This window comes from Mandrillus leucophaeus, unplaced genomic scaffold (assembly GCF_000951045.1).
Source record: "Mandrillus leucophaeus isolate KB7577 unplaced genomic scaffold, Mleu.le_1.0 Scaffold68, whole genome shotgun sequence".
In the NCBI taxonomy this organism is placed as follows: Eukaryota; Metazoa; Chordata; class Mammalia; order Primates; family Cercopithecidae; genus Mandrillus; species Mandrillus leucophaeus.
The window spans coordinates 339,976-366,784 of record NW_012107363.1 but is presented as its reverse complement, the minus strand read 5'-3'; the positions used below and the strand labels follow the sequence as shown (position 1 = coordinate 366,784).

At 51.2% G+C, this 26,809-nt stretch overlaps 2 protein-coding genes across 4 annotated transcripts in view; one reads left to right on the top strand and one right to left on the bottom strand.

Moving 5' to 3' along the window:
* The window catches only part of CRMP1 (collapsin response mediator protein 1), a 74,426-nt gene extending 72,163 nt beyond the window's left edge, over positions 1 to 2,263 (top strand). For all 3 annotated transcript variants that reach the window (XM_012002133.1, XM_012002134.1, XM_012002135.1), the window contains exon 14: positions 1,195 to 2,263. In XM_012002133.1, the coding sequence (XP_011857523.1) occupies positions 1,195 to 1,286 (92 nt within the window). In that variant the 3' untranslated portion in view covers positions 1,287 to 2,263. The remainder of the gene's footprint in view (positions 1 to 1,194) is intronic.
* Positions 2,264 to 10,817: 8,554 nt separating this feature from the next.
* Positions 10,818 to 26,809, bottom strand: part of EVC (Ellis van Creveld protein) — a 99,436-nt gene continuing 83,444 nt past the window's right edge. Inside the window, exons 17-23 of the mRNA XM_012002187.1 lie at positions 23,678 to 23,884; positions 20,388 to 20,532; positions 17,552 to 17,663; positions 14,015 to 14,141; positions 12,710 to 12,803; positions 11,868 to 11,979; positions 10,818 to 11,362 (exon numbers count right to left, since the gene is read on the bottom strand). Coding sequence (XP_011857577.1) covers positions 11,281 to 11,362; positions 11,868 to 11,979; positions 12,710 to 12,803; positions 14,015 to 14,141; positions 17,552 to 17,663; positions 20,388 to 20,532; positions 23,678 to 23,884 — 879 coding nt within the window. The 3' untranslated portion in view covers positions 10,818 to 11,280. The remainder of the gene's footprint in view (positions 11,363 to 11,867; positions 11,980 to 12,709; positions 12,804 to 14,014; positions 14,142 to 17,551; positions 17,664 to 20,387; positions 20,533 to 23,677; positions 23,885 to 26,809) is intronic.

Below are 26,809 nucleotides of genomic sequence, written 5' to 3'. Positions count from 1 at the left end.
TGCAGTGGGTAGGTCAGCGAGAAAGGAGCTGACTGCAAGGAAACAAAGGCTTGCTGGAGATTGTATAGGATGGTGCTTGTGCTGTGTGCTGAAGAGGGCTTTGTGCAGTACTGACAATGCTGTGGATGCAGTGAGCTAACTTACGTTTTTCTACTAGCCAAGGGTCTGGTGATAAGTTGCGTGCAGGAAGATTGTGAGTTATTTGTGCAGGAAGGCTGTGTTCTAGACCATGAAGAAAGGCAGACTTATAGCTTCTTTGCTTTTATCTTTTTGCTTTTCCTTGGTTCCACCAGCTCGACTTCCCCTCCCTGATTAGGACTCTATACTGCCCACCTTTCAGCATTATCCATCTTTCATGATTTACTCATTTAATAGAATATTTGTTGAGCTCCAGGCACTGGGTTTGCTGCTAGAATTTTACGTCTTTATGCAAGAGAATACATACAATTAGAATGAATGATTGGTTCTGAAAGTTTAAAATTAAGAACCTCTGCACACCGCACACCCCTCCAGATCCACCTATTGCCAACAAGGGAAGTAAATCCAGCTTGCATAGTTCACATACACGTGCACACACATATGCACATGCATATGCAAATATGCACACACACAATATGTAAAATACCTTTGGAGTGTGGGACACTGTGCCTAAGAGCATGGGCTTTGAAAACCAACCAGTTTGGGCTTCAATCCTGGCTTCCCCACCCAACACCTGTGTCCCACAAGACACGTGGCCTGAGCCTCAAATTGCTCACCCATAAGTTGGGAGTACAAACACCCCCTTCATAGTATGATCGTGTGCCCTAAATGCAGTAACATGTTAAAGCACCAAGTGTGTGCCTGCACACAGTAGGCACTCAGTAACTGTTTGATCACCTGTCTCAGCAACGTCAGATTTTACTGGGGACTTTGACAAGAACACCACAAGGTGGTCAGGGCTGAAGGAGGGAGAGCCCAAGGACTGAGGGGCACAGAAGAGGGAGCAGTGGACTCTGCAGAGGCCAGGGAGGCTTCCCATGGCTGGTCCTGGACTGAGCCCTGAATGAAGGTCGGTCCAGTGGAGAACACCTGAAGACGGGGAGGGGTCATGGCTTCTGCTAAGGCTCGGGGCATGGCAGAGTACATGGCCTCCAGGAGCAGCGTGGAGCTGATGTTAACCGATCCCATCCAGCAGCGACTGGCGCTCTCTTTCAGGTGCCCAGATAGATGACAACAATCCCAGGCGCACCGGCCACCGCATCGTGGCGCCCCCTGGTGGCCGCTCCAACATCACCAGCCTCGGTTGAACGCGGATGCGCAGAGGAGCTAGCGTGAAGGATTCTGGGAATCATGTCCATCCCTTTTCCTGTCAGTGTATTTGAAACCCACAGTTTTAGTTGGTGCTGATGGAGGGAGGGGGAAGTCGAAGGATGCTCTTTCCCTTTTCTGTTTAGGAAGAAGTGGTACTAGTGTGGTGTGTTTGCTTGGAAATTCCTTGCCCCACAGTTGTGTTCATGCTGAATCCACCTCGGAGCATGGTGTTTTCATTCCCCCTTCCTAGTGAACCACAGGTTTTAGCATTGTCTTGTTCTGTCCCTTCCACTTCTAACTCCACTGGCTCCATGATTCTCTGAGTGGTGGTTCCTTTGCACCCTGTAGATGTTCTAGGATAGTTGATGCATGTTACTAAATTACGTATGCAAGTCTGTGAGTGCGTCTGAGGGGACATCGCCAAGGACTGACTGAGACACGATGCCGAGACCTCAAGCCCTGAGGGACAGTCCCAAACCTCTTGCAGTGAAGATGTTTACTCATTGCCCCCACCTCTGGTCCACACTAGAAAGCAGCTCGCCCCACCCCCACCCGTGAGATCCGTGAATTCTCGGAATGGCAGGGGAAGCCTTGCACTAGGTTGCAAAGAAGCATCCTCCACATCCTGTGTCAGAAACCCTGGTCTCCGTGGCACTTGTAACTCACCGTGCTGTCTTCTGGTCTGTGTGTGTTCTTCAAGCCAGCTCTAGGCTTCAGGCCGAGCCAGGTTCACACTCAGAAAGAGGTCTCCCCATCCCCATTCGGGGCTGACAATGGGGGGGTGATGGCTGCCCCTGGGTGGCCTGAGTCCTGGTCCCTCCGAGGCAGTTGATGGGGCAGTCAGATTTTTAAAGTTTTGTACAAAGTTTTCCTTTGTAATCACTCCCATTTTTACTTAACAACCAACTTGTTGTGGCTCTTATTTCTGAATTCAAAGCTTGTGAAAAAATAAAGAAAATGAACTGCCCACTGACCTGACTGGGGCACTTTGATTTCAGTGGTAGTATCTGGATTGTGTACAAATACTTGGCAGTCCCCACACATGGTAACGAATGGTGGCGGCTGCTTCCTGAGGACTCACTCTTACAGACTGGTGGATGTAGGGGTGGGAGGAGAGGTTTAGTTCATGACTTCTGAAGGCTGAGTTCCTGAGACCCAAGGAGGAGAAGAGAGGGAAGACGGCTGATGGGCGGGCTTCCACAAAATAGGCTCAACTCTTGCATCTATTCCACTCTGTTTGGCCTTTACTGGCTCTCTTTCTTCTTATATTGTATGGATCAGCCTCAGACTGGAAACTCCAGTCTCCTAAACTTCACATTTATTCCCTCCATTTCCATGAGCTAGAGATACAATAAAGGAGGGGCAAAACACCAGGCAAAGTTGCTTGCTTCCATTAGCTATCAGTAATAGTGATGACAATGATGGTGGTGACAGTAATGATGGTGGTGATGGTGATAATAGTGATGACGGTGATGGTGATGATGGTGACAATAGTGGTGATGATGGTGGTGGTGGTGATGGTGATGAAGTTGGCGGAAATGATAAAATACATGGGTTAATATCTGTGTAGCGCTTGCTATATGCCAGGTGCTCTATGAGGTAGGGATTATTATCCCCATTGTACAAATGAGGAAACTGAGTCAGAGCGAGATCAATAACTTGTCTAGGATCACACACTTAGGAAGTGATGGGACCAGGATTTGAATCCAGGACCCAGGCACTTTGGGCCCTAGTCCAAAGCTCCTTGCTCCTAATTACTGAGCTCCAAGGACATTTGAGGCAGATGGCTTTGGATGGTCTGCTCCCATATCAACTCAGTGCTTTTCATGTGTCCTTCTCCTCCCCTACTCCTCAGCTTCGTGTGGATACCTTCGTTAAGGTTTAAAGAAGTGCTGGCTCAGGGTCAGTTATAGACTTCCTTGAAACAAGGTTAACTAACTACTGAGAAAGACCAAGAATGGATGGTAAGCATTTTTGGATGGAAAGACCAAGAATGGATGGTAAGGATTTTTGATGTTCAGCTTTGGCCCATTTGGACTAATAAAGGGAAACTTCCAGAAGAGTAAAGTTAGCAGGATGAAGTTATCCAGTCTGCTCTCTGGGCCTCACCTCCTCAGTCCTGTCAGGGTGGAAGTGGAAGCAGAAGCAGCCCTAGCACCTTCTCTAAGACAGACTCTGATGGGGTGCTTGCCTGACTCCCAGGTCATGGGAACCACTGTCCAGCCAGTATAATCTGGAGCCTATGTCGAACTTCAGGTTCCCCAGCACCTCCAAGAGGCACAGTTACAGGGGATAGGAGACCTGGTGGCTCAGATAATCCTTAGTTCTTGGTGACTAAGCTGCAATACTCCTTTTAAGGCATGTGACTTCCTTTTACCTCTTGAGATCTTGGGAGGAGGGAGAGAGAGTTTCTCAGAAAGTTTTAGAGGAAGGCTATTTATTCTCATTCATTCATCTGCACCCCAATTCTTTTAGCCATGTCACATAACATACTCACAGGCCCAGGGACTAGGATGTGGTCATCTTGGTGGCAGGGATGGCGAGGATTATTCTGCCTACCACAGTAGTCTTCTAGGTTTTTTCTATAAGTTTTATTTTTCACATTTAGGTCTATGAGCCATCTCTCAATAATCTTTATGTACAATATAAGGTAGGACTGAAGGTTCTCCATCTCCCATATCATCTCCCATTGACCCAACACCATTTATTGCGAAGACTATTCTTTCCCCCATTAAGATGCAGTGGGGCTTTGTTGTAAGTCAGGTGATTATATCTGTGTGGATCCTTCTGATTCAGTGGTCCAGAAGTGTGCTGCCAAATCAATGTTGAACAATGGGTGAAGGTGGGTGGGGTAGAAAGCCCTTGTTTGTAGTGTTAGTTAGGTTCTGTGAACCCCACTTCTGGTACCAATTTTCTGTCTTGGTCCATTTTGCATCACTGTAACTGAATACCTGAGATGGGGTAGTTTATAAAGAAAAGGAATTCGTTTCTTACAGACTTTGAGACTGAGAAGTTCAAGGTTGGGGTGGTGGTGGTGCATTTGGTGAGAGCCTTCTTGCTAGTGGGGACTCTGCAGAGTCCTAAGGCAGTGCAGGGCATCATATGGTGAGGGGGCTGAGTGTATTGGTTCAAGTCTCGCTTCCTCTTCTTATAAAGCTGCTGGTCCCACTCCCATGATAACCCATTAATCCATTGACTCATTAATACACTAATCTATGAATGAATTAACCCATTCATGAAGGGAGAGCCCTCATGACCCAATCACCTCTAGCAGGCCCCACCTTTCAGTACTGCCACATTGGGTATTAAGTTTTAACATAAGTCTCTCGCCGTGGCCAATTTCAACCTATCAACATAAAGTAAATGGGCTTGGAATCCAGAGCACTTAACCGTTGGCTCTGATGTCCCAGGAGGGGCTGGTTCTGGCCCCTCTGCATTTGTTAGTGTATTAGTCCGTTCTTACTCTGCTGATAAAGACATGCCCAAGACTGGGTAATTTATAAAGAAAAAGAGGTTTAATGGACTCACAGTTCCACGTAGCTGGAGAGGCCTCACAATCATGGCAGAAGGCACATCTTACATGATGGCAGGCAAGAGAGATAATGAGAACCAAGTGAAAAGGGTTTCCCCTTATAAACCATCAGATCTCTTGAGACATATTCACTACCGCAAGAACAGTATGCGGGGAAACTGTCCCCATGATTCAATTATCTCCCACCAGGTCCCTCCCACTTCGTGGAATTATGGGAGCTACAATTCAAGATGAGATTTGGGTGGAGACACAGCCAAACCACATCAGTTGGTTTGTCTATCTTTGCCTCCAGATTGCATATTGACTCTTAAAAGTGAGACAGAATGGGCAAGGTCTTTGCACATACTCTTCCCTCATCTACGTAAAGCCAAACCATTTTCAGATGTCACCAGCAGGGTCTACTATGTTCTAGCCCCCAGGGTTGGTTTGGCCACCTTGATTGTAAACAGTGGACAAGAGAAGGTGCTACCCTTAGCCTGTGGTCAAATCTCTATAGACTCAACAGAGCTACTCTTCTGGCAAAAGTGCGTAACCCTCCTCTGTGTTACTCTTTCCAAGGCAGAATGTGGCCTTGATGATGCCCATTGACAATGTCATTTACCTAAACGTTCATTGCAATCAAGTCCATTTATGAAGTGAAAAAGCATAAAGTTGCCTAAGCAAAAGGGACTCTTAGCAACTTGAGGTTTCTATTTTTCTCTTAACTCAGACCTGCAGAGATTTTAGAGGAAAGGATCCTGGGGCCCTGGTGCATCTGGCTTCAGAGTAAAAGCCTCTCACTGGTAGCCTGTCCCCAGGAGGAGGAAAGCTGTGGCATGGCTGTGCCAGGTGTCCAGGGTCCATCTGGGAATTTTCTGGGAGATTTATCAAACCACTCAGGCAGCCTGGTTATCCATTATGCCTGGATGTGGTCTTCAAAGCCTTTCGCTATCAGACAGGAGCCAAACACCACGTGGGTAGCCTGGGGTCCCGGCTGGTGCCAGTTTGCAATGGACAAGAGCCCCAACACGCAGCAGGAAGCCTCTGTAGCCACCGCCCTCCCCCATCCAGGCCGTTGTATTTGGAAGGAAGAATGTTGACCAGGACCTCCATGACTCTAGTTTCGTAGCAAAAAAGAACACTCCGTATCCCAGCGTTCACCTGTAGCCATGTGAGCAAATGCCTGCTGCAGGGGATTTCTCCTGGACCAGGTGTCCCTGTGACTTTCAGGCTGGGGTCTCACCCTATTCCTTCTCTCGACCTGTCCTGCCTCTGCTCAGAGCATGAAGGAGGTGTCTAAGCGGTTTCCAGAGAAAGGAGAACATGGACAGGAGCCAGTTCTCTAGGATTGCCTGGGCCCAGAGTTCTCAGGAGGTTGAAGGGTCCCTAAGCCTGAGACGGCAAGTGCCTTAGTCCAGGTCCTCTGAGACGCAGGCACTGAGCCAGGATTAGATGTGGGTGAGATGTGTATTAGGGGAAATACCTGTGAGGGGAAATGAGGAGGGAGCCAGAGGAGGCAGAGCCCACAGATTGTGATGCAGCTGGGAGCCCCATGATGGAGGGAGAGAGGGAGGGGACAGAAGGAAGAAGGGAAGGGAGGGAAGGAGGGGAGACAGGGCAAGAAGGGAGGGAGGGAGGAAAGAAGGACAGAGGAGGAAAGGAAAGAAGGGAGGGAGGGGAGGGAGTGAAGAGAGGGAAGAAGGGAGGGAGGGAGTGAAGAGAGGGAAGAAGGGAGGGAGGGAGGGAAGAGAGTGAAGAAAGGAGGGAGGGAGGCAAGACTCTGGGGCTGCACAGTTCTAAGTCTCAGCAGGTAGAGCAAGAGGTCCTGGAGCCCAGGCTGTCCTCTGGAGGAGCCCAGGCTGTCCTCTGGAGGAGCCCTGTCATGCGGACTCAGGAGGCCTCCACATCCCTGCCTCATGCAGGCACTGGGAGCACCCTGCAGGAAATGTGACCTCCACGCTCACGCAGGGAAGGATTTCCGAGCATGGCAGGAAATCCCCAGGATGTTGGTAGTTTTTGCTCCTTGCTGTTGAAGACCCAAGAGGTACATGTTCATGGCCACCACAGCCAGAACAAGGCGGATGAAGAGCTGACCTCAGACCAAGTCCGGCGGCTGGATTGCAGGCCATGCTGGAGGGCAGGAGGTGCATCAAGAAATGGACCAAGCCCATCAGCGGGAGCCCAGTGGGGAAAAAATAGATCCCCAGGCCTCTTGTCCAATCTGCTGACTCAGGATCTCTGGGATGGGGCTAAGAATGTTTTTAATGAGCCCCTGGGTAATGCTGACACATGCCAAATCCATATGCCACGGGGAGAACTTATTCCCAGCCTCCTTCCCTCCCTCCCTCCTTCCCTTCCAATCCATACACCACAGGAGGAAAGTATATACTCAGCCTTCCTCCCTCCCTTCCTTCCAATCCATATGCCACGGGAGGAAAGGAATATTCCCAGGCCTCCCTCCCTCCCTTCCACCAGGTGACCATGAATGCCTGTTATACACCAGGTGGCATGTGGCCGGTCAATGGTGTACATTCCAGGGGGGATGTCAGGTGCAAATCAAATGATTCCTCAAAGCACCAAATTGCACACTCTGTTAAGGGCTATAGAGAAAACATTTAGGGGAGAATAGAGAATCCCCTCTCCCACTCCTCTGGTCTCCATAGAGGAAGGGGCTTCCACTGTCTGGGGGAGAGCACAGGGGACTTCCCTCGCCCCTCTCCCTCTCTCTCTTTTAATCTTCTTTGGGGAGGAGGAGAAATACCTGATTGGCCAGTCTGGAAAGGATTACTCCCAAGACAGTGCCTGCCTCCGGATAGATTCGTTCCCCCATAAATCATGTTTTACCCTCTAAACAGTCACATTTCCCCCATTTCCCGACTCCCCATGAGGAGGGGTGTGGAAGCACCTGGACCTCACTGGTTTGTGGGGCCGTCACTCTCCTGCAATTCCCCCTGCCATGCACATTACATTGGAATGCTTTTCTTTTTCCTATTGGTCTGCCTTGGTCAGTTCTTTCTCAAGGAGCCTTCATAGGGTGGAGGAAAAGCTTGCCCTCTGTGCTCCACAGCTGATTCACTGTAAAGCTAATGGAACTCACACTTCTGACACCTGTGCACAGACCCCACCAAGGCCCGGGATTGGGCTTAGCCACAGGTTCACCAACACGTTCCTTACAGCTTACAATGCCACAGTCAGATCTTTTAGCTGCAATCCTTAAGACCACTGTTCCCTTTCCCGCTGATGCCACTGCATATCAGGTGACACTAGAGAGGCCTGGGACATTTGGAGGATCTGGGTAAGGGCCGGTTGAGTTGGGTTTCGTGGGATTGTTTATGTGAGTCTCACTGTACACCTCTGTGTATAGTTCTGAACTTGGACAGGAAATAGAGGAAGGTTATTTATCTCGCCCCAACCCCGATCCCAGCAGCAAAAGCACACAGGACCTAGAGTCTAAGGGGGGCCCTGACCTTGTTCGGGGTTGGGGTAGAGGGGGATCTCTGGAGATGTGAGTCCTGCCTCCATGTGAGGAGTGGCTAGGAGCCACTGGGCAGAGGGCTGGGGAGGGGGCAGGGGTCTTCCAGACAGAATGCACATCACGAGCAAAGGCCCAGTGCGGGGAAGGGGTGTGGCCCACGTGAGGCCATGAGAGGAGAAAGGGGCCAGGTGCAGAGTGAAGGGGAAGGGCGTCTGCTGGGCCACAGGGGTGGGCTCAGCCTAGACCTCTCTGGGCCTCATGGTCCATGGTAAAGATCTGACTTTTTCTCCTAAGAGCCAGGGAACGCCGCCCATAAGGCCAGGCAGATTTGTGTTGGAGAACATGTGACGGGCAGACGGCAGGAGCAGGAGAGGCAGCAAGATCAGCACCGCCCTGGCCAGGGCCTCAGGAGGAACACTGTGCAGAACGTGACCCTTGGCTGGCCGGGAGGGTCCTGGAAGAGTGCACTTACCCTGGGAGAGTACAAAGAACTGCGCTGGCTTCATCCTGGGGTCTCAGGCCAGAGGGTGCTAATAACCAAAGAATTAATTCACGAATTCATCATAATACATCATCTCTCATGGTCCCCTTCCAAATTCACATCCGTCCATCACCATAACAGCCCACAGCCCATAATAAGAACTGGGGATGGTAACCAAAGTGGAGGCAGGGCACCTGAGAGGCGTCCTGGGGCCGCACTGCTGATCGTCTTCTCTCTCCCCTGGCCCTGAGTGTTGCCTTCGTGTGGCTCAGCCCTTCCATCCTTCAAGCCTTCATCAGCTCCAGGGTGGCCCCGAGTCTGTGCCCAGGTACACTGGCTGACATGCAGTGTCTTCCAGATAGCCATATCTCATTTTAATCAGAGGGCAATTCCAGCGTGGAAGTCCCCATCATGCTCCCGTTGGCAGGTACAGGTGCCAGTTTGTGACGGATGAAAGCACCGACAGCCCACGTGTCTTCATCATGGAGGCCTGTGCCCCAGACTCTGCCCAGCACAACAGCTGGGCGGCAAGGGTGGGGCAGGGTCGAGCAGCAAATGACACATTCCCTTTGGCTGAGGAAGCCACCCCAGAAGCAAAATGCTCCATGCAACAGCCAGGGAGGCTGGCTGCAAGCTTGATGGCGGGGAGACAGTCAGGAGCCTTCTTAGAGGAGTGGGGTCCCGTGATCGAGGTCAGGAGTTCGAGAGCAGCCTGGCCGGTATGGTGAAACCCCGTCTCTACTAAAATAAAATACAAAAAAACATTTAGCCGGGCATGGTGGCACATGCCTACAGTCCCAGCTACTGGGGAGGCTGAGGCAGGAGAATCGCTTGAACCCAGGAGGCGGGGCATGCAGTGAGCCGAGATCGTGCCATTGCACTCCGGCCTGGGCGACAGAGCACGACTCTGTCTCAAAAAAAAAAAAAAAAAAAAGTGATTTCTACGCAAAGCAGTTCTGAGAATATTGCACCGAGGAAGCCACAGCTTTGCACAACTCCATGGAATAATGAAATACTTTAGTGAACCACAAGAGGGAGCTGTCGGTTAACTTTGGAGAGCCCACTGGCTGATGGGTGAGGAAATTGAAGAAAGCACGCTGATGATTAAGTTTTGGCCACTTCTGGGAAAGAGTCACTCGTTCCTGACTAACAGAGTCTATTTCAGGTTTTAAGAAATGAGAAGTCACAAATGGCCCAGCAAATCCCTGAGAGAGGCTCCCAGAGCCAGAGGGCTCACTAGGTTCTGGGGATTTGTGGACATGTCCACGGCTATGTCCTGGATTTGACAAGGGCAGGCACCCTTTGACTCAGCGCAGTGGGTGATACCCCGGGGACAGGGGGCAGTGTTTGGAGACATTCTTGTTGCCACGACTGGTGGGAGTGCTGGCATCTGGTGGGCAGAGGCCAGGGGCACTGGAACATCCTGTGATGCTCCGGGCAGCTCCTTCCCCTGAAGAATGATCTCGCCCGAAATGTTCACAGTGCTGAGGGTGACGGTCCCTAACCTCCATGAAAGGAGCAACTTTCCCTCCAGGTGGGAACGGCCTCTCCTGGCTGTGGTATGAGGGGCTGGTCTGGAAGCTTCTCTCCCGGTGGGAAAGGCCTCTCCTGGCTGTGGTATGAGGGGCTGGTCTGGAAGCTTCTCTCCCGGTGGGAAAGGCCTCTCCTGGCTGTGGTAGGGCTGGTCTGGAAGCTTCTCTCCAGGTGGGAACGGCCTCTCCTGGCTGTGGTGTGAGGGGCTGGTCTGGAAGCTTCTCTCCAGGTGGGAAAGGCCCCTTCTGGCCATGGTGTGAAGGGCTGGTCTGGAAGCTTCTCTCCAGGTGGGAAAGGTCCCTCCTGGCTGTGGTGTGAGGGGCTGGTCTGGAACCTTCTCTCCAGGCGGGAAAGGCCTCTCCTGGCTGTGGTGGACAAGGAGCTGGTCTGGAAGCTTCTGGATGCTCTCAGCATCTATCCGGGAGAGCAGGCACCCCCATGACATCTCTCTGCAGGGGGAGGGGGTCTGCTGTCTGGAAGAAGCCACCTCACAGGTGAAGTGAGGGTGGGGCCACACCCTCTTCCTCATATTCTAAGTGTCCTCAGAGAATACATTTCTGCAGGTGTCATTACGTATCTGTGTGTCCTCAGCTCCAGGTGGGCCAGGACAGGCCTCCAGCCCAGGGATTGCAGGGTCTGCATCAGGGGTCCTTGGCCTGAGACTCGGAGCTCTCAAGACATCCCTCCTTGGGGAGAAAGATCCATGAGGCATCAAGCCACCGCTCCAAGCCAAATGAGATGCAAACTCACACAGACGTGTTTCCAACATGGGAATGCCTAGTTTTCTCCGGTGATAGCACCCACCATACTCATTTATGCTTTTAGGGCACATTTCTATTCTTTCTCCATTCCTCTCAGAGGAGCCTGTGATGTAGAGATGCCGCTGTCCTCTCCCTCCTCGCCGCCTCTAGGCGCTGTGGGAGGGAAGGCGGAATTCACACGCAGACCCAGGGCTTTGGGTCCTGTCCTGTCCCGCTGACTGGTCTTAAACTACAAGTTGCTTCTTCTCTTTAGCATCTTCTTTGAGTTCTCACTGTCCCCAGCTTCACTTTCTTGCTGACTCAGCCTTTTGCTGCTTAAAACAGGGAGGAAAGGCAGCCAGTTAGGACGCTGACTCCATGCCCATCCTGATGCCATAACTTACCCAATCGGATTAAATGAAAATGCAGCCAAAGGTGATCAAAATAATTTTCACTTTGACATGGGTCGTTAAGAAACAAATAGAATCCCTGTTTCCCTCTCTTGGGTAGGAGGTCATCCAAGTGCCATGACCACAGCCAGCCCTGGTCAAAGAGGGGACTGCCCAACGCTTCAGGCTGGATGCCAATGGGGCATGGAGGTAGGTCAGGGCTCATCTGGCCAAATGAGACACAAACAGGAAGAGTAATAGCCATGCGGCACCCCTGTTATCATCATGGCTTACTGACCACAAACTGCATTCATATCCATCATTTCTTGAAGGTTCACATTTAATGCCTCTGAGGGGACTGATTTTCCTGCCCAGACTTTTGACACATAGCAGCTGAGTGAATTTACCAAACCCAGCCACAGGCAATAGGCCCGGGGCCCAGTCGTACCTGAGTGAGCCTGAGGTGTGGTCCCCGGAGGCGAGGTCCTCATCGTTGGGCACCCCCAGGTCCCCTCTTTCCCGGGGCAGGGACTTCTTCTTTTTAGTCCTTAGGGGCTTCTCTGTAGAGGACAGATGAACTCAGGCATGGCTCTGCGACTTTAGACAAGTGACAACTTCTTGCAGCCTCATGCCAACCCAGCCTGACATTTTTGAGCATGTTGTGTGGGCCAAATGTGTGCTTGGTACCTTATGCTATTACAGCCACTCAACTAATGAGGAAACTGAGGCCTGGGAAGGTGACGTACTCTCCCAAGCCTGCACAAGCCAGTAAGTGGCAGAGCCGTGGCTTGAGCTGCAGTCTGCTAGGCTCCCACTGGGCTTCCACTCTACCCAGCTGACTGGAAGACTTAACGAAGCAGCAAGCAACTGAAAACCCAGCACCAGTGTGATAGCTTTTGTTTTAATAGATCTCTGTGTTCTCATACCACCTTTTGAGTCGCTCTCCCATTACCAGGTTAAAACATCCTGTGATGTCACTGAAGTTGTCGCTGGCAGGGGTGGGAGGAGGGCTTATTATCCCCACTTTACAGATGGAAAAATGGAGTCAGTAAGGAGACACGGCCAGTGAACACCAGACCTAGGAACTGGAATTATCCAATGCTAGAGAGCAAGCGGGCCTGCGGGGCGGCCTAGCCGAGCCTGCTCATTCACAGACAAGGTCACAAAAGCCCAGAGAGGCTAGGCACAATGCCTAAAGCCACATAGCTAGTGAGCAGCCAGCGTGGAACTAGAACCCACATCTTTCAGCCCAGAGCGCTTCCCGCTGCAGTGCAAGCATCTGCGACTCACCCAGCAGCCCACGCTTAGCGGGGAACAGTCTGCTTTCCGCGAGGGGCACTCGGGCCAAGGCTGCCAGCTCGGAGATGAAGTTCTGTTCAGCTTCCTGAAATGCACGCAGAGAGGAGCATTCAGCTGGACCTCCCTCTGCCTTCCGGACTTCTCTAAATCCCTCTCCCCTTGGTGAAGTCTGACACTCGAGGCTGGTCACCATGTCCCCAACGTGGAGGAGAATTTTCTAAGATACATCCCAGAGAGGAGAGGAGCAGGAGGACGCACTGACATCTACCAGCTCCTGCTGCGTAACTGTGGGTCCTCACTCACACCAGCCATCGGTCCTCAGTTGACAGAGTACACTGAGGTCAGAGGGCCTCAGTGACCTGCCCAGAGCAGGTGCAGCAGAATAGGATGGGACCCGCTTCTGCCCGACTCCACCGGCTGGGCTCTTAACTGCCAACACCATGGTGTAAACAGACACACCAGAGTTCCATGACGCATTACCTGTGTGACCCTGGATAGCAACTTAACCCGTGCGTGCCTCAGTTTGTCCATCTGTAATGGGGACAGTAGCAGTCATCTCTTTTGTTGGAAAGTGTGTAAAGCTCTCAGCTCATGACTGTCTATCATAGACCCTTAGTAAGTACCTATCGGCACCACTGCTGGACTGTTATCATTGTACTCTGCGATTGCCATCGCCAGTGGAGAACACTCAGAAAGAGCCAACACTCTGCGAAATGCTTCCATTCTGGAAGATTTGATTTTTTTAAAGGCAGCCACTTTGCTTAGCCACACTTTATACTCTCACCTTACATCTCACTGTAGAACCTCACACAGATGGGATTTTCTGTGATGAAATATGCACTTTCTATCATGAGAGCTGAGCTTCCTGTTTGCTGTAAATAAAGTGTAAACTTTAGCTACCGCCAACACTGCCTGAGTGACACAGAGGTCACCATTACACCGGAAGCCTCCTGGTGGCCATGCACACACAGGGAACTGCCCAATTCTCTGTCAGGTCCATAGATGAGGCCTGACCAGCTGCTCAGGGCCTGGCCCTGCTTGGGGTGCTGCAGCCACTGGAGGGATCCACACAGGCCACACCTGCCCTCCAGGGGCTCAGGGTCCCAAGGTGAGGCTGACACACCCTCAGCAGCTGAGACTCGGCGGGTCAACGATGCCACAGGCAGGGAAGTGCAGGGACCAAGAAGTCCCCTCACAATAGTCCCCATGGTTGACCCGCGGTCACGGGCTGGCTTTTGCTATTTCTGCTCCTCTGTCAACCAGTGCTTTTTGAAGGCCCAGTTCTGTAACTTGTACCTGCAGCTGGGTCTCCAGCTGGGCTTCCAGAAGGTCCATGACTCTTGCCTGCTGTTGCTGGGCGTGCAGACGCATCTGCTGGTGCACCGGGAACTGGGCCAGGAACCTCTTCTGCTGGGACAGCATCCTGCGGGGAGGAAGGCAGGCAGGCAGGGAGGCAGGTAAGCAGGAAGGGAGGGAGGAAGGGAGGAAGGAATGAAGGGAGAGAGGGAGGGAGGGAAGGAGGGAGAAGGAAGGGAGGAAAGGAGGGACAAGGAAGGCAGGGAGGCCGCTGACCCCTGGGAGCCCCAAGAGGGGCCTGGCCATCAGGGGCACCATTCACAGTAGCTCCAGCTCCAGTCCCCGCAGGCAGGCTGCCTCTCCAGCAAAGTGGATGCCCTTTACCACATGGAAGTTTACAGAGTCCTGCCCACAGTTTCCATATGATCTTTGGAGGAGCTTCATGACACCAGCAGCAGAGTAGAAAAGCCAGGGGGAAGAAGCCCAGAGAGGTGGGGGCCTCCCTGAGGACACACATCTGTGAAGCAGCTGAGCAGAAGGTGGCATCTTCTCATGAGAAAACAGTCTTACCCCCAGGGAGGGGCATCCTCCTAAAAGGACCAGAGGCCTACCCGCTACCCATCCCTGATTTTAAATCTCAGAATTGCCCTCGCCCCTCCCTTGTAAAATGAGAAGCTTCTTGGGCTGCAGCCTCTGGGAAATCCCAAATATGGCAGGCAGCCCTGTTACTCTCAGAGAAGGGGACAGAGCTGGAGCAGAGGCCAGGTCCCTGAGCCCCAGGGCCCACCCACCTCTCTGGACGCCCTCAGTTCCTCAGCAAACATGAACATCCAAATCCAGCCACCCTGTTTCCATTATTACTCCCTGCCTGCCTGCTTCCCTCCCATCTTTTGGGGCAGATTTTCTGAAAGGGGTCAAATTTCCAGACCTGAAGGCAGGGCCACCTTTAGCATGGACAGGCAGCTGTGCGTGTGGAGTGCCCAGAGGTGTGAAAATGCCACCCTGCTTCTACCTCATGCTCTTCTGTCTGCCAGTAACACCTTTCATCTCTGTGTTTTTGCCCAGCAAATTCCTGTGCATCCTACAAGACCCCGTCATCCATTTCTCCACCCCTCCCTCCCTCCCTCCTTCCTTCCCTCCCTCCCTCCATCCATCCATGCACTCATTCATACATTAAAGTATTTCTGGCCTGTCAAGTGCTGTGCTGGGTTCTGAGACACAGGTGTGAACAGAGACTCACAATCCCTGTCCTCATGGAGCTCTAGTTTGAGTGGCAGGAAGAGGGGTGGACAGTAAACAAATCACTCATGTGGCACAGCTGAGGCCAGCGCTCCAGGGTGCAGCCTCTCTCCCACCTTCAAGGAGGCCGAGTTCCACTAGAAACCGTGCCTATGGACATGAATAGACATTCTTAAAAAAAAAAAAACAAGACACACAAATGGCCAAGAAGCATGTGAAAAAACGCTGAGCATCACCCATCATCAGAGGAATGCAAATTAAAGCCACAAGGAGAGATCATTTTACCCCAGTTAGAATGGCTATCACTAAAAAGACAAACACTAACACGGTGAGGACGTGGAGAAAAGGGAGCACTTAGCACCACTGGTGGGAATGTACATCAGTGCAGCCTGTATGGAAAACAGCATGATTTCTCAGAGAACTAAAAATAGAATGACCATTTGATCCAGCAATCCCACTACTGGGTATCTACCCAAAGGAAAATAAATCAGTATATCAGAAAGATACCTGCTCTCGTGTGTTTACTACATTAGTCACAATGGCAGAGACATGGAATCAACCGAAGTGTCCATCAGTGGAGGACTGGATAAGGAAAATGTGGTCCATATACGCAATGGAATACTACTCAGCCATAACAAAGAATGAAATCATGTCTTTTGCAGCAACGTGGATGGAGCTGGAGGCCATTCTCTTAAGTGAAACAACTCAGAAACAGAAAGAGCTCATGTTTTCAGTTATGAGCGGGAGCTCAACAATGTGTGCACATGGACGCAGCACGTGGAATGATGGGCCGGGCATGGTGGCTCACACCTGTAATCCCAGCGCTGGGAGGCCAAGGCGAGTGGATCACCTGAGGTCAGGAGTTTGAGAGCAGCCTGGCCAACACAGCAAAACCCCATCTCTACTAAAAATGCAAAAAACAAAAATTAGCTGGGCGTGGTGGTGGGCACCTGTAATCCCAGCCACTCGGGAGACTGAGGCAAGAGAATTGCTTGATCCTGGGAGGTGGAGGTTGCAGTGAGCTGAGATCGCACCACTGCATTCCAGCCTGGGCAACAGAGCAAGACTCCATCTCAAAAAAAAAAAAAGAGTGGAAGGATGGACAACAGAGACTCAGAAGGGTGGCGGGACGATGGGAGGGGAGTGGATGATGAGAAATTAATGGGTAAGACATACACTATTTGGCTGGTGGTTACAATAAAAGGCTCAGACTTCACCATTATGAGTCAATATAGCTATGTCCCAAAATTGTACTTGCACTCCTTCAAAAAAAATAAAAAGAAAAGAAACTGCCTCTCTGAATTCAAGGAGGTGCGGCTGGGAGGAAAGGGCGTCCACAGCCATACATAAGTTGTGAGTCACAGATGGCCTCATGTACCCCCTCTCCCAACACTGGGCTTCCTTTTCCTCTTCCATAAAGCAGGTTGGCCCAGGTGGCTGCTGAGGCTCTTTCTCTTGGATCGCCTGGGTCAAAGTGATGCCCTTGGACCACATCTATCAGAATCCCTTGGTGGGGAAGGGTGCAGCTAAAATTCAGATTCTTGGGTTCCCCTCACGCTTTCTAAGCCCAAGTCTCCAAGTGTGGGCCCAGAACCTGCAAGTTTAGCAGGAAAGCCGAGTGATGCTTCTGCGCCCACATCTGGGGACTTGCCGGACCGTAGTTTGCTGGGAGCCTGGAAAGTCAGGGCAAGTTCAGTCTGTGCAAATCCTGCAGCAGGGTGTTTCCTGACAGCTGTTACTGAGCCTCCTAAGAACAGCCCGGTCGGCTGGCCCCTTCCCTCAGGCCTTGTGAGGCCCAGGGAAGCCAGGAGAGCCAAGCCTGCCTTCTGACCTCCAGCACTGCTGGATAGGAAGTCTGCATGGCTTGGGCTGCTACATTTGCACTCATTGTGATGGTCACAGTTACAAGCAGCAGCCACCTCTTCCTTACTTTCCTGTCCTCTCACTGTGCTTCTGCGGGTCACCTCCCAGGTAAGCAGCCTGCCGCCAAATCCTCGCCAAGGTCTGCGTCTGAGAATGCCCCAAGTATGAGACGGGAGGTACGTGTCCGGGCTGCGAATGCCACTTAAGCCCGGAATGAAGCTGCCACCACACTTTGACCTGCTCATTCATTTGTGCCAGGTGCCATTCCAGGTGCTGCGTGGAGGGCAGAGACCGGGACAGAGGCAGTGGGTGAGGGAGGCTGATGGTGCACAAGTCCACGGGCAATGCACACGATGGCACCTGCTGACGGCGCCACAGAGAGACACGTGAAGGGGTAGAGAACGTCTCTACATGGGACCTCAGTTGGGACCTCACCTCTGGTGGACCGCCTGGGAGGTCTCATGAGCACCACCTGCTGTCCTGCTGCCCGATGAAGGGTTGCTGAGTTCTTGCTTTTTCCGCAGCTTGTAATTTTCCATCCTCTCACCTAGACCATTTAACACAAGACAATCAGGGGCTCTGTTTGGAAGATCGACTGTGCCAGGGCTGGGGCAGATGCTGGGGTGCGGGGTGAGCGGGACACGCCAGCTCTCAAACAGTGTGTCATTCCACCAGCACAGGGACAGGGCGTTGTGTGTGCCAACAACACGGCTTCCATCACGGACCAGGCGCCGCAGAAGGAAACTATCTATGATGCGCCCTGTCCACCTGCTTCACCTCCAGCTTTCTTGTATCAGGAGAAAGGGGGGCTGACTAAGAAAAAGTCCACACTGAGAGGGCACCACAAAGAACTCAAAAGCCACACTGTAAAGGAAAAGTGATTGGCCAGGCGGAGTGAGGGCACAGTGCTGAAGTAGGTGCCCTCCAGGGACTTAGGAAGTCTGGGCTCTGAAGTCATGCTCCATATCTTGGAACTCCTTCTTGTTTGCAGATTAAGCTGCTCAGAAAACTCTTGACTTTTAAAAGCTTTAAAAGTAAAGTGAGGCCGGCTGAGGTGGCTCACACGTGTAATCCCAGCACTTTGGGAAGCCGAGACGGGTGGATCACCTCAAGTCAGGAGTTCGAGACCAGCCTGGCCAATATGGTGAAACCCTGTCTCTACTAAAAGTACAAACATTAGCCAGGCATAGTGACATGTGTCTGTAATCCCAGTTACTTGGGAGGCTGAGGTAGGAGAACTGCTGGAACAAAGGAGGCAGAGGTTGCAGTGAGCTGAGATCATGCCACTGCACTCCAGTCTGGGCGATAGAGTGAGACTCAGTCTCAAAAAAAAAGGAAAGTGATGAGGTTGCCTAAGACAGGCATGGTTTAGACCTGGTCATCCCAGTATAATTATTAATAATGCCCCTGGTTTGGACAGGTAACTAACTATAAGACTATCTCTTCAAGGTACCTCTCAGCTGAAAACCCAACTCAAGTTATTGGTGGCCATGGCAGGAGGCCTATCACACTTAACTAGCTGGGTGAGCTTGCTGGCACTTACAGGGAGATTTAACCTGGATGGCCTCTGGGACATAGTATGTATGACTCTTAAATAAAACAGATTACTAAATAAGGAAAAAGGAGTTGATGTGGCTTAAGTTAAGCTATATTGTTTCAATATGTTTACTGTGAAATCCCTGCATTAGAGCTGGGGTATCAGGAAGCAGGAAATGAGAGCTGAGAGGATGGATGGGGGCTGGGGTGGAGCAGTCTCCAACCCTAGTCCCACAGATGGGGAAACCAAGGCCTACTGAGGGAAAGAGACATGCCCCAGTTCTGGAATGTTCTGCAGTAGCAAGCAATGTCTGTCTCCTGCTAAATGAGCCCAGCTCTTCCTTCGGAAAACCTGGCAGATCTCTGGGCACATGCCAAGATTTTATTTGAATCTAGGCCTCAAATTCCTCAGGAGAAGGGGCAGACAGAGGTGGCCTCTGGGCTCAGCTGAGAGGAGAAACACTCAGGGAAGCCTCTCCCGGGATCGATTCCAACTCTGGTCCTTGGACACGCCAGGCAAAGCCCATCAGAGAAGAGGAATTCCTGCTCGGAAGCTCTGGATTCAGGGGAGGGTGTTATAAGAAGTGGCATTTATGAAACTGGCTTCCAACCATCCTTACCTGTATGTTCCCGGAACTGGGGATACTGTCCTTTCCATCACCCCAGGATGGCCTTTTACAAGAGCCCATGCGGGAAAATCCTTGGGGTCTCGAACACCCCCTGGGCCACTGGGCTCATGGTCACTGTGGTGGCTTTCACTAAGAAGGCCTCCATCTCTTTGACCACCAGGAAGCTCACAGACAAAATCACTGAATGTCTAATTAGGATTTGCAGGCAGATGTCCTAGATCGGGGTCCCCAACCCCTGGGCCACAGACTGCTACTGGTCCCAGCCACACAGCAGCACGTGAGTGACAGATGGACTGTTAGAAACCCAGCCACACAGCAGCACGTGAGTGACAGATGGACTGTTAGAAACCCAGCCACACAGCAGCACGTGAGTGACAGATGAGTGAGCGAAGCTTCATCTGTATTTACAGCCGCTCCCCATCGCTCACATTACCGCCCGAGCTCCACCTCCTGTCACATCAGCAGCGGCATTAGAGTCTCATAGGAGCGTGAACCCTATTTCAAACTGCACCTGTGAGGGATCTAGGCTGTGTGCTCCTTATGAGAATATAATGCCTGATGATGTGCCACTGTCTCCCATAACCCCCAGATGGGATTGTCTAGCTGCAGGAAAACAAGCTCAGGGCTCCCACTGATTCTGCATTATGGTGAGTTATATAATTATTTCGCTGTATATTCCAAGGTAATAATAATAGAAAGTGCACGATGGACGTCATGTACTTGAGTCATTCCGAAATCACTTCCCCCTCGCCCTGGTCTGTGGAAAAATAGTCTTCCATGAAACCAGTCCCTGGTGCTGAAAAGGCTGGGGACTGCTGTCCTAGATAAGCCCTACCCTGACTCCATCTCAGTATCCTATCCTTGTCCTGAGTGATCGACTTAAAGCACTCCCATTGCACTGGATGTGTCCTTGTGCATATGGTTCTTTAAGTGCCTTTTGAAAAAGGCTTTTTGAGACAAAGCAGGGGAAAAATAAATACATTAAAACATTGAAAGAATTAAATTCCCAAAAATAAAATTCGCAACATCTGACATCCTGTTCTGCCCCAAACTAAAAGCACACGTTGCCAGCCTCTTCTGGGGCTTCCCCGAGGGGGGTCCCGTACCCTGCAGGGTCTTCAGGTGCTGCAGTTTTCTCTCCTCATGGTCCTCCATGATCCTTCCGATATGCTGGTAATACGCCTGTACCAGGCGACTGACACCAGCGCTGGTCATGTAGACGCTCTCCACTGCCGTCTCCATCAGTGCCCTCTGAGGGGAGAAAGGAAGGACGGACGGGGACAGCAGAGAAGTCACACGTGGGAGCCACCCACGGCCCATCCAGTCCCTGCCTCCCCATGCCCTGGTTCAGCTCTTCCGCCTGCTCACCAATCTGGATTGGTCAGGAAGCAGGCAGAGAGTGCACGGCTGGTTTAAGCTAGTCACGGGAATCCTATCTTCTTAGGTCAGGGATGCCTAGGGCTGGCTGTTTAATCTAGTTCTGGCCAATGAAAGGTGATATTAGGGAAAGTCTGCTAAGAGGCCTTCCCTTCTTTTTTTGAGATGGAGACTCACTCTGTTACCCAGGCTGGAGTGCAGTGGCACGATCTCGGCTCGCTGCAACGTCCGTCTCCCAGGTTCAAGTGATTTTCCTGCCTCAGCCTCCCAAGTAGCTGGGATTATAGGCACGCACCACCAGGCCTGGCTAATTTTTTGTATTTTCAGTAGAGATAGGGTTTTGCCATGTTGACCAGGCTGGTCTCGAACTCCTGACCTCAGGTGATCCGCCCACCTCGGCCTCCCAAAGTGCTTGGATTACAGGCATGAGCCACCATGCCCGGCCAAGGCCTTCGGTTTCTAAACATTAAGGTGGAGGATCAGCAGGTGAAAGACTGCTGTTGTCTCCTCCTGTCTGGAATGCAGGCCTGATGTCTGGAGTGACAGTGGCCATTTTAAGACTATGAAGCAACGAATTAACAGCAAGAATGCAGGGTGAGAAAGAAAGAGCCTTGTCCTTGGTCACATCACAAAGCCACTGTGGCAGCACCTCCACATTTCTTGTGCTATGGGCTATTTCTTTGAGCCATATTACTTGCAGCTACATGCATTTCTACATGATACATCTTCAGACCAAAGCAGAAAAGACAGGAGACCCTGAGACATCCCATCACTGGGGATGTGTTGGTTGCGCACTGACAGTTATCATCCTTTTCCTCATAAGAGGTTGGGCAAAAACCAGAAAAGCTCATCCCCATTTCAACAAATATTTAGTGGATGGTGCTAGGCTTTGGGTAAGAAAAAATGCCCACTTACTCTCACCGCAGCATCTGAGAAAGGTACCAGAGCACACAGGTGTGGAGCAGAGGCTGTGGAGGTGAGGAGACTGTACAGTCCAGGGTGGCAGCGCAGGTCTGAGCTGGTCTTCTAACTCCCGAGGCCCTGCTCATCCCTTACTGCCAATGGTTCTTTCCTTCTCCTCTGCCCCATCTGCAAAGGGGGCTCCCACTCTACCCCTCCAAGGACCCGGGCTCCAGCTTTGCACTTCCTATCGGGAGCTCCCATCCTCTTTCCCCGAAGGTCAGCAAGCCCACCCACATCTTCACATCCTGTGTGCACCTGCCTTCCTGCCAGAGTAGAGTGGCGGACACCCCACTCTGCACCTACCTCTCCTCCCTTCCCCAGGCCCTCCATCCTTGGCCACCCCTTCTCTCCTCCTCCTCAGTTTCCTTCTGGTCAGTCTCCCGTACCCATCGGCACACACATTTGCGCTAGTGTTCCAGGAAGCTTCTGAATACAGGTTGAATAAATGAGCATTCTTCTAGAAACTAAACTCAATGTTCTTGTTTTTTTGTTTTGTTTTGTTTTTTGTTTGTTTTTTAGACAGAGTCCAGCTATATCACCCAGGCTGGAGTGCAGTGGTGTGATCTTGGCTCACTGCAACCTCCACCTCCCAGGTTCAAGCGATTCTCCTGCCTCAGCCTCCCCAGTAGCTGGGATTACAGGCTCACACTACCACACCTAGCTAATTTTTCTGTTTTCAGTAGAGACGTGTTTCGCTGTATTGGCCAGGCTGGTCTCAAACTCCTGACCTCGTGATCTGGCAACCTCGGCCTCCCAAAGTGCTGGGATTACAGGCATGAGCCACCTCGCCTGGCCTCACTTTACTTTACTTTTTTGTAAGTGTGAAGTTGTGGTGGTACTGATTTTCCAATCTCAACTCAAAATCCCTCTGGAAAGCTGAGGACAAAATACGACACCCTTATATCTTATTCCATTTCCACGCAGCGAGCATTTCCTATTAGGTAACATGTGGACAATTTTAGGGACAGGGTGACATTCCCAAGATCACCAGCCAGGCACAGCCCTAATGTTTGGATAATCTGAGGCAGATGTGAGATTTAGAATAAGACAGGGTGTTGCAGAAATGTGGGTCCAGCCTCTTTGCTGCACAGACGCACAAAGTGACTCACTTTATGAGATGAAAGGAACCCCTTGGAAGGCTCCTGGAAGAGCTCCTGCGCTTCCCGATGCCAGGGCTGCCTACTGGGCACAGGGCTGCAACCTGCTGCTGTCTGCCAGTCACAGACACCCTTCCTGCAGTGGCCTGCAGCAAGCGAGGTGCTGTAAGGGACACCCCACCTCTCCTTACAGCTTGTAAGGGAGGCACCAGGCAGACGCAGCGTGTGTGCTGGTCATTCTCCTGCAGCCCCAGCGCTGCCACTTACTAGGCTGGAGTCTGGAATATATCCTTTGCCCAATCATAGGCCTCTTTTTCCCAACGGGAAGAAAAGTGATCCTGACCAGGCAAGGATTGTGGGGAAAATCCAACACGATGATAGGAAAAAGCACTCAGTTAGACTTAAGTGCAACACGAATGTGACTGCTTACTGTTATCATTTTTATCACTATTGTTTATGATTATCGTCAATAGATAAGGAGTTAAACCACTGTCTACTCCAGCTGAACTGATTTTTCGCGGCATTGCTCAGCCGTCAGGATGAACTCCAGAAAGCTCCAGTGTCTCAGCAGAGGCGGCCAGGGGTGCGGAAAGCGCACGTCTCTTTCTGAGAGAGGGACTTGGGTTCGGATCCTGGTTCTGCCACTGACCGGCTGTGTGGCTCTGGGTGAAACCACGTCCCACTCAGTGCTGCTGTAAAGACAGAGCCCGTGCTAAGGATGATGCAATGCAGGGCCTAACAGCAGGAGGAGAACCTGTGACCTGCTGCGACTGATCCTCCCCTTCTGTGAGGGAGAAGATCCCATCTTACGGATGAGAAAAACAAGTCATGGAGAAGTCAGGTAAAGTCTACTAGGCCACAAGTTCCATGAAGGGTGTGGCAAGGAGCAGACCCAGGCATGGACCCTACCCTGATCCTTCTTGCCCTCGGTGTCCCCAGGGACAGAGGTCAGTGCATACCTTGAAGTCATCCCTGTCCTTGTCCCGGCTCTTGGTGGCCGCATTCCGTGCGTGCACCAGCAGCGCCTGCCCAATGGCACACTCCATGTGCTGCTGCAGAAGCTGCCCCACCTCCTGGGCCTCAGCCAGGAGCCGCTGCTGGAGCTGCAGCCGTGTCTGCTGCGCTTCCTCCTCCAGCCGGCTGGCCTCCTCCAGCACGCGCGTCTCCTGGGAGAGAAAGTACTGGGAGTGGGGGCCAAGTGCGCCTCTCACAGAGAAGCTCTGGCCAGGACTGGGATGTGGGGTTGTTTCTGTTCAGGGCCCAGGGATTGGAAAAGGGATGGAGAAAGGGCAGAAAGGGCTTGCAAAAATCAATGGATGAGGTTAGGTGTCTGTTAGGTGTCTGTGTCCCCCGAAAAAGGGCATTTATTGAGCACCAACTGTGTGCCCAGTACCATCTATGACCCGTCACAAGATGGGGGGCCTTGCTCATCCTTCTAGAACATCATGAGACCTGAACACTAGCACTGAGGAGGACACAAAGGCTCGGAGAAGTTAAGCAACTTTCTAAAGTCACACAGCAGAGCCAGGTTTTGAGCCAGATGTGAGTCTTTTAGGACATCACAGAAGCTGAGGCAGGGCACACAGGGCCCTGAGGACTGCCTTTATTTGTAGAAATAAGACAGAAAGAAGTCAGTGGGGCTGGAGAGAGGTCTGTGAGTCCTGCGTGCTCCTTGGAGCTCTCCTGGATAGAGCTAAAGAGACTGTGGGCTTGGGCCACATTCGTGGGTCAAAGAGCAGCAGCTGCTCCCAGAGCTTGGGGGCTACATACAGGAGGCCTGGAGTCAACCTACCTGGGTGTCAATGCCAGCTCTACAACTTGCTAATTCTTTCTTTCGATCTGTCATCACACTTCAAAGAGACCACAGAGGCCTTCTCTACCACACCCCCAATGACAATTGCACCTGTCCGTACAGTTTTTCCAGTATATTTCTCATTATATCAGTGATACTAAAAACTTTTGGTACATGGGTGGCCCCACGGGGGCTCCATTGTCTTCACTTGTTATGGTTAAACTGTGTCCTCTCAAAATTCGTATGTTGAAGCCCTGACCCCAAGTACCTCAAAATGGTAGGTCAGTAAGTGGATAGTGCCTTTGAGGAGGTGATTAAGGTAAAGTAAGGTCATTAGCATGGGCTGTGATCCAATATGCCTGGTGTCCCTATAAGAAGAGACGGGTTACCCACAGAGGAAGGACCTGGAGGACACAGGTTGAAGACAGTCAGATACAAGCCAGGGAGAGTGGTCTCAGAATCAAAGCAGCCCTGCCCATACCCTGATCTCAGAATTCTGGCCTCCAGGATGGTGAGCAGGGAAATGTGTGCTGTGTAAGCCGCACAGTCTGTGGGACCTTGCCATGGCAGCCCCAGCGAATGATTACCCAACCCTGCAGTACCAGGGGTGGTAGGATTTGGGTGCTGGAAGCTGGGGCCTGCTGCAGGGGCACCGCCTGTCTGGAATGGGTGGGGCCACCATGCTGGTCTTACCAGGGCCCTGAGCAGCTGCCACTGATGCTCGTCCAGGCACTGGGAGGACCCCTGCTCCAGCGCACGCTGTTCCCGCAGCTCCTGCAGGAGGTGCTTCTTCCCCGACAGCCGCATCTGTGTCAGGGTGGCCAGGGCGTTGCCACGGAGTGCCAGCCTCCGGAGGGCCGAGCGCAACAGCAGGTCATGCCCCTGCAGGACACACCGCGTGGACCTTTGAGGAAAGCAGGTGGGGGGTGGGGTCAATGCTCTTGGCTTCACGGAGCTAGTGACAAGCTCCCCATACAGCCACAGCCCACAGGGAGCCCCTCCAAAAGGAAGTGGGTTGGAATCACCACCCTCTAATGCCATCCTTTTAGGCGCGGGTGCTCCCTGGGCACCACACCACCATCTGCTTGTCTATTAATTTTTTTAACCTCATCACATCCTGCCCAGCTGTGCAATGCATGTGTACAGCAGCCTATGGTATGCAGCCACTAGTATTAATGGCATGACTCAAAATCAGCACATCCAAGGCTGAAATCTTGAGCTATTTTTGACTTCCTATTTCAGTGATTCATGTAAAAAACCTCAGCCTGCCAGAGGTTCAACATTTGGTTGTATAACTTGAGGTGTCTGCTGAGAGGTTGAGAGGTGAACAGAGAGGTCTGACAGTCAGCTGCCAAGAAGAGGGTGGCAAACACTCCAGGCTTTTTGGTGGCTGCCTTCATCCTAGGAATAAAAGCCATTCCCAACAAAGACCTAATTTAGAATCAGCTAAATTCCAACATGGTAGAATGAATCTTCCACTATCTGAAATTCCTGCTAGAAGTAACATAAAATCCTCTCTGGAAAGAGATCGTATCATTTGAAGTCTTAAATTATCTCTACAATTTTTCATGCTTAGTGGTCATCATCCAATAAAAATACCCTGACATGCAAATAGGTGAGAATGAACTAAAAATAAAGAAGAAAACAGACAATAGACTGTCTCTTATACACATCTAGATGTGTATAAGAGACAGCACTTATACATAATACATATATATACATAAGTGTATATATAAGATATATACACTTATATGTTCATTGCAGCACTAGTCACAATAGCAAAGACACAGATTCAACCTAGGTGCTCATCAATGGTGGACTGGATAAAGAAAATGTGGTACATATACACTACGGAATACTATGCAGTCATAAAAAATAATGAAATCATGTTATTTTTAGTAACATGGATACAGCTGGAAGCCATTACCCTAAGGAAACTAATGCAGACACAGAAAACCAAATACTGCATGTTCTCACTTATAGGTGGGAGCTAAACATTGGGCACATATAGATATAAGGATGGGAACAATAGACACTGGGGACTACAAGAGGGGGCCAAGTGATAAAAAGCTATCTATGGGGTGCTGCATCCACTACCTGGGTGATGGGAGCTGTACCCCAATCCTCAGCATCATGAAATATACCTTTGTAACAAGCCTGCGCATGTGCCCTCTGAATCTAAAATAAAAGTTGCAAAATAAAACTAAAAAATAGCTATATCAAAATTTTTTTCTCAGCTGGGCATGGTGGCTCATGCCTGTAATCCTAACACTTTGGAAGGCTGAGGTGGGTGGATCAT